Source organism: Ursus maritimus, unplaced genomic scaffold, assembly GCF_017311325.1.
Source record: "Ursus maritimus isolate PB19 unplaced genomic scaffold, ASM1731132v1 scaffold_2, whole genome shotgun sequence".
Taxonomy (NCBI): domain Eukaryota; kingdom Metazoa; phylum Chordata; class Mammalia; order Carnivora; family Ursidae; genus Ursus; species Ursus maritimus.
The window spans coordinates 49,039,937-49,047,264 of NW_024424452.1; the positions used below are offsets into that span (position 1 = coordinate 49,039,937).

The 7,328-nt window shown below is 40.5% G+C and overlaps 1 protein-coding gene across 1 annotated transcript; it reads right to left on the reverse strand.

Moving 5' to 3' along the window:
- Positions 1–782: 782 nt before the first annotated feature.
- Positions 783–4,162, reverse strand: FAM177B (family with sequence similarity 177 member B). The gene is made up of 4 exons (XM_008685695.1): positions 3,966–4,162; positions 3,614–3,680; positions 1,346–1,443; positions 783–1,069 (listed from the first exon to the last, which is right to left on the reverse strand). Exons 1-4 carry the CDS (start codon positions 4,137–4,139, stop codon positions 887–889), a joined length of 522 nt encoding a protein of 173 aa, XP_008683917.1. The 5' UTR covers positions 4,140–4,162; the 3' UTR covers positions 783–886.
- Positions 4,163–7,328: the final 3,166 nt, after the last annotated feature.

The window sequence follows — 7,328 nt, forward strand, 5'->3', positions numbered from 1 at the left end:
TGGCCAGCACAACCTGTGATATCTAGCTATGACTTCCATGTTTGATCTTCCCAGGTTTTGAAATTTTGCTGACAAATAAACAAAATCATCCATTTTTCCAAATACTTTTCCCAAGTTTAGATTATTTTTTCTAATTGTGTGGGAGAGAACGTACCCAATTCTCAATGACTTTGATAGATTGTAACAAAGTTACTAGCAATGTTTGCTTGTTGTAAAGCAAGCCCCAACTAAGCCAGGTGGCTGTTGGAAAACACACACCTCACATCAAACTCTGAAAGGGGACTTATTTAGACTTCATAATGCCCAAAATTTCTTCTGAGGAAGAGAGCTTCTTTTCTGCACCCTAGCCCCGTGATGAAGAGTTTCAGTCCAAAACCGCCAGATCCAGGGACACCTGGGTGGCTCAGTCATTAAGTGGCTGCCTTCGGCTCAGGGCGTGATCCTGGAGTTCTGGGATCGAGCCCCACATCAGGCTCCTCCGCTGGGAGCCTGCTTCTTCCTCTCCCACTCCCCCTGCTTGTGTTCCCTCTCTCACTGGCTGTCTGTCTGTCAAATGGATGAGTAAAATCTTTAAAACAAACAAACAAACAAAAAACCCCCACCAGAACCAAATTCCATAAGGAATTTACATTTCTGTGCAAACATCAGTACGAGATCACAACTGACTAGCAAGACTTGCATCACTGAAGGGGGGTTCACTTGGGGGGCTTATAAGATTGAGAAAGCATCCATAATTCTCATTAATGCTTACAATCACTGGATGCTAGAGAATAAATCACAAGGAGAGTAAGATCACATCTGTCTCAGAAGCACAACCTGTCGTGCTGTTGCCACGGTCATCAATGGGTGGAACAGACATTCAGAGGAACTGCAGTCCTGGGGCTCATTATGAGCTGGAATCTGCTGCCAGGCTCTCCCTGGATGAGGCGCTCTGCTGAGGAACACTTCCTGCAATGTCGTGTTGTCTGGTTCCATACTCTTGGCTCCCAGCCTCCAGGTGACACTTTTCATTAGGAACCTTGGTTGGCTGGGCCTTTGATCCATTCCCTTCAATTTCCTTGTCACTTTCCTGGTATAGAGAGCAACACAGAAAAGTTTTAACTGCAAACCAAGTACCTCTGAACTCCCCCCCTTGCAGAGACAGCCCTGTAAGAAGCTCCTTTATTTAAGTGATCGCAGGTTTCACATTCAACCAACTCTACAACCCATCTCATGACATTCGAACTTCACACAAGAAAGGCAACTACGAAGTACCATGGAGTGAAATTGTACATGATTACCAGGTGGAAGAATAATTTATATGAAGCGGAAGCAACCGGTCTTCCCCCATCAGGATGTCACATACCTTATGTTGTGTTCTATAGTACTCATTTAACGCATACTGATATTTGGGTTGATTAAGACCAAAGAAGGTAGCAAATCTTCCACCAAGGAATTCACATGCTAAAAGAAGAACAAGCACTTTGGTAAGCTGAGGTAATAACTTAAAGTCAATTGAGGGGGCAAGAGTTTAAACTTGCCTGCAGGTGGTCCATTACTACACTTAACTTTAAGGCTGACAAAAGATTTTCACTGCTCTGGACTCTCAAAAAATTCTAGGACTCCAAAGAATTGCTAACTCTTCTCACTTCACGAGGGATGACGTCTAAACTATCCTTTCCAGACGGGTATGTCAGGAGAGACTTTCAAAATACTTACTACCCAGGGTCAGCGTTGGTCCTGAGCAATCAGCGTAGATGCTTTGGTTGTAAAATTTAGGGATAAAGCTTTAGCATTGATCGTGGTTTCCTGAAGATGTCTCCTAGAAATGTTTTCCTTTAAAATTATAGGATGTCTGACACCCCACTTCCCCATGACACAATTTTCTGATCCCCATGACTGATTCCTCTTTTTGGGATGTTGCTCGTATGACACATTAAAATGGTTTTCAAAATACTCTAGCTCTTTAATCTGTTTGCTTGCCACCATGCCTGGTACATGTGTGTAAGAGAAGTTTCTAAAATATTAGAATAAATCTTGGGAAGTTTTCCTGTTTATGTCCTACTAGAGTTTTCAATTGAAAACACTAATTACACATTCATCCGGGCGTCAGCTCTATCCAGAGTTTCCGTGTGGAGACCAGGGTGCTGAGTGCTAGCATATTTATGCTTCTACTGCCACCTGGAAGCCCCATGCAGATGTGCTTGAATGCTGCAGTCCTGCTTGGAACCTGGAAGCCAGCTTGATTCCCCTTGCCTCCTGTCCTTGCCGTCTTCAGTCAAAGCCTAACGTGGAAATCACTGCAGTTCTTGTTGTCCTTCACATTTTCATATCACTGTAGTGGGTTTTGCTTTTGTCACCGGACCTAGTCTCCTAAGGCTTTCTCTCTCCAAAACATTTCATCTCTTTAAACAGTCTTGCCCTAGCTAAAGCACAGAACGCTGGAAGACGGCATTTTTTCTGCCAATGTATTATGGTTGAGGCAAGATTAGTATCTCACCCAGTCCCAAAGTAACTTCCAAATCCGCAACCCTCTACCCTGATGTGAAAGTCCTTTAAGGCTCATACTATCTGACTAAATCACCCCATCATTACTTTTTACTGTAATTTAAAGACTTCCTTCCCCTCCCCCACCCCCAGTGACTTGCATGGTCTACACACTGACCTTAGCCATACTTTCATAGCACTCTGAGGATATTGCCTCCCTATATCGGCATTACTGAGTCTCCCAATCGGTAGTCCCTATGCTCCCTCTACCCCGGTGATGTGGCAACAAATTATAATTATAGGCATGTTTACTGGCCTATCATATCCTTTGAATATTGAGTCCCTTGAAAGCAAAGACTGTCATTTGTCTTTGCGTTCCAGGGACCCACACGGTGCCAAACACATATTGGCACTCAATAAATGTTTATCTAATGAATGAATGAAGACCAATTCCTCAGAGCTAGAGCTATACTTCGTATTTTCTCACATTTTTAAAGTTGTTTCCTTCCCATTGTCCAGACAAGCATATGCAAATTAGGAGGAAATAAGTAATTAGGTGTCACCAGTTGTGTTTTAAAGAAAATTGGTGAATGTTAAAATTTAGTATTTCATCTGTTATAAATAGCCGCTTAGGCCATCCACTATGTCCCTGGGAAGGGTCATTGAAGTTCTTATTCATAACAGAGCGATTATGATGAGGGAACTTGGAACTGTGTCGTATAACAATATTTAAAAAAAATACTTGAAAGTTTATTCAGATAGAGTCAACAGGGGTTTGAGAGAGGCTATTGTCTTCAAATATTTGCCACTCTGTCCTACGAAAGAGGAATCTAGACTTGTTTTATATGGTCTTAAGAAAGACAACTAAGATCAGTGGGAATAACTTTAAAAGAAGACAAAATATAAGCTAGAATTTACTAAAAACAGTTTGAAAGAGATGGGAGCGTCTGCCTAAAGATGTGAGGCTCTATGCCTTTGGGAATGTTGAAGCAGGATCGAGAAGTGACCGAGTCGTCCCTTCTCCAGGATGCTGTGGAGTGGAATAAAAACTATTGGAAACCCTAACTCTGAGCGTCTGTAAGTCTATCCTTGAGTATTTAGGACAAAATAAATAAATAAATAAATAAATAACCTGGGCAGTACTTACTAGAAAATGAGGTGCTTGCTATTTGCCCTGCCCAAAACCACAGATAGGGCCCCCATGAAAGTGTAGACTGAAAAAAGAGAGAGAAATCAAGTTAGAGTAATTATTAACAGGAGTGCTGATACAAAGTGTTTCATGTAGAGGTTTCAAATGCTTTATGGTATATTTCATTTTCTTTCTCATAGAGGAGAAATACAAAGTTAACAAAATTATGAGTTGACTATAAGCGAATCTAGAAAGCAAACCAAGGGGAACAAGGAGTTAGCTTAAAACTATATTTTCTACAAACCTTGTCTGGCTTAATCTCTCATTCGCCCAGCCCCCATGTTCACTAATATTTATACCCTAAGCTTACGGGATCATGTGTTGAATTTGTTTTCTGTTCCTTTTTGTCTTCCTCTTCCTCCTCCTCTGTGGTATATTCTTCCATGATGTCTCCATCAATGAAATGGATAATTCTTTTGGGAGTCGTTCTTTTGGGAGATCCACTCTTCTCTAATTCTGACTCCTGGAAATTGTCTTTTTCCATAAGAAAATAAAACAACTAGGGAGTTAAAAGCAGGGCACCTTAGGTCACGTGGCCCTGGGAAGTGTTTATATAGCTGAGAGGTGCCTAGCTATTTTCAGTGGATGGTAAAGCTAGAGACTTCAGATGTAATCATAGCTGTGACCTCATCAGTTCTTCAAATCCAACAAGGACTGTTCAGTTCTGTACCAAAATGGAAAAAATTTAATTAGTAGTGAAAATGTGAACTTTGAGTCTCCAAACAAAACTTTCAACAGGGTGTCCTTACCCCTTATTAATTACAAAACCAACAAATAATAGTAGGACGAGGCCATTAACCTATGGAAATTTCCCAGTTATTTCAATAAATAGTGAGAGGCAATATGTGTTGTGATTAAGAGGGCAGGCTTTACACAAAGAAGGAAAAAATTGTCAAGTATACCTGGTAAAGGATTTCTTTTCAGAATATGTAAAGAACTATTATAATTCAATAAGTAAAAGACAAAAAATCTCAATTGGAATATGAGCAAAGAGGGGTGCCTGGGTGACTTAGTTGGTAAGTGTCTGCCTTTGGCTTGGGTCATGATTCTGGGGTCCTTTTTTTTTTTAATAATAATTTTTTATTATATTATGTTAGTCACCATACAGTACACCCCTAGTTTTTGATGTAAAGTTCCATGATTCATTACTTGCTGGGATGGAGCCCCATGTCAGGATCCCTGCTCAGTGGGGACTCTGCTCCTCCCCTTCCCTCTGCCTCTCCCCCCCGGCTTATGCTTCTCTCTCGCTCACTCACTCTCTCTCTCAAACATATAAATAAAATCTTTTCTAAAAATCCTTTTACTTAGTATCTCTGTGCCTTGGTTTCCTTATCTATAAAAAAAGAGTAATACAGTTTGAGTGTATGTTTGAATATAGTACCAACATTTTAAAATGAGAATTCTGTGAGTAAAGACACACCACAGAATTAGAACAATTCTTAGCAAACAGCAAGTGTCTAGTAAAAGCTAGCTATTATTAAGGACCTATCACATAATAACGTATGTATTAGACACTATTCTCATGTGGTAAGCACACTACTGTCTTAATTAGTACTTAATATATTTTAAGATTATATCAGCAAATATGGCAGACTGAGCTGATGTGAACGACTTCTTTCCTGTTCCAAATACACAAGATTAAACAAATAAAAAAATATTAACTCAAGCTGTACTAAGGCAGAGAGAGAGACCAGAAAGAAGGAAGCCTAGGTATCCACAAAAGAAGGAAATCTCCAAGTCCTAAGGGTGAGTTAAAGCTGACGCGGTTCCTGAGGGTTTCAGAAATAGGCATTGGGGGTTGAAGTTTTAACACAGATGCGGAGAGGAGAGCCCACATCACAGATGCTGTGAGTGTGAGGAGCCCAAGTGAAACACCCTCGTAAAGCCAAGATAATAAGGTACAATCTTACCCATAAAATAAGGACTAGAAGAACTGCCTACTGCTTTACAGAAGTGGCAAAGTAATTTGTCATCTCCTGGCAACATGGGTAGAGATAGTCACCTGAAAAATACTGGAACCCCAGGCCAGTACCAAATGCTGCGTGTGGCCAAATTCGTAGTCCTCCGGTGGTTTGAGGACCCGAAGTGAAGCTACGGGACCTAAAGGCAGCGTAAGCCAGAACTCTGTTGGAAGCAAGCCAAAGCCGCCCTGGAGGGAACTGTCAGCAAGACAGGGTACGCTGGATCTCCACTAAACACAACTCTTGCCGAGAAGGCACTTGGGAAAAACTTACACATCACGGGAAGAAGCCAACCATCTTGAGGAAGGGTAAGCAGAAGAAAAAATTGGGAGAGTCTTCACCCAAGAGTTAGGAATAATAGAAAAACACAAAACTTGAAAATGAGTATGTTTCATATATTCAAAGGGATAAAGGAAACAAAACATAATATCCAAGAGGAACAGGTTGACTTGAAAAAGAACCGAACAGAAATTCTAGAAATGAAATATAGAGTCAACATAGGATAAGCCTATCCTATGAAGAAATCTCTCATAACACAGCATAAAGAGGTATATCTTCCGTTAACAGGAAAGAAAAGTTTTGAGATGAAAAATCGGTGAGAAAGTTCAATACATGTTGATTGGGAGCTCAGAAGAAGTGAATAGAACAGGGGACATAGTGTTTGAAGAGGAAATGACTATGAATTTTCGATATTTGAAGAAAGACATAAATCCTCAAATATAGGAAACATAAAGAACCATTAAGAAGGTTAAAAAATAAATCAAACCTAGACCATGGAAATTACAGAAAATCTTAGTTTACAATAAAGAAGGCAGATTACTTATAAAGGAGTAACAGACTAGTGGCTGACTTCAGATCAGCAACAACTGAGACCAGAAATACATATGTTTATGTATATATGAATATTCATATATTTATGTGTCATAAGGGCCAAGTGCAGGCTGCCCCAAGATAGGCGACTTCGGCATATTGATTATTTTATTTTATTTTATTTTATTTATTTATTTTTTAAGATTTTATTTATTTATTTGACAGAGACAGCCAGCAAGAGAGGGAACACAAGCAGGGGGAGTGGGAGAGGAAGAAGCAAGCTCCTAGCGGAGGAGCCTGATGTGGGGCTCGATCCCAGAGCACCGGGATCACGCCCTGAGCCGAAGGCAGACGCTCAACAACTGCGCCACCAGGCGCCCCGGCATATTGATTATTTTAAATAAAAGTTACTTAAGAGCCAGCCTGTGCAAGGACGCTCAGACCCTCCTCTGTCCCCCTGAAAGCAGGAAATCTGTGTGAAAGGTACCCTCCCTAGGTACCAGACTTGGAAATTTAGAGCCAAGAAGACTGTACAAATAGCTCTCGTTACTTTTTACTCATTTACTCTCCCAGCCCAAAGTCTGTTTAGAAGTCCTTACTAATTAAAGCTCTGAACGTTTAGTTTGTCCTCTCAATTCTTCACAGCTTTATTCTCTGTCTAAAAAGTATAAAAACTGCCTGCCTTGGTCATTTCTTGGGTCTGTTTCATTATTGGGTCTCAGTGTGCAGGTAATAAAACTTTGATTTTTTTCTCCTATTAATCTGTCTCATGTAAATTTAATTCTTAGTCCAATTGGAAGGTCTTGAGTATAGAAAAGAATTTTTCATGCCCTTCAGTATCTGTGAATAAGTCACCAGATCTTCTTGGTAGGGTGCTGAGTTTATGTCATTGGCAAAGGTAA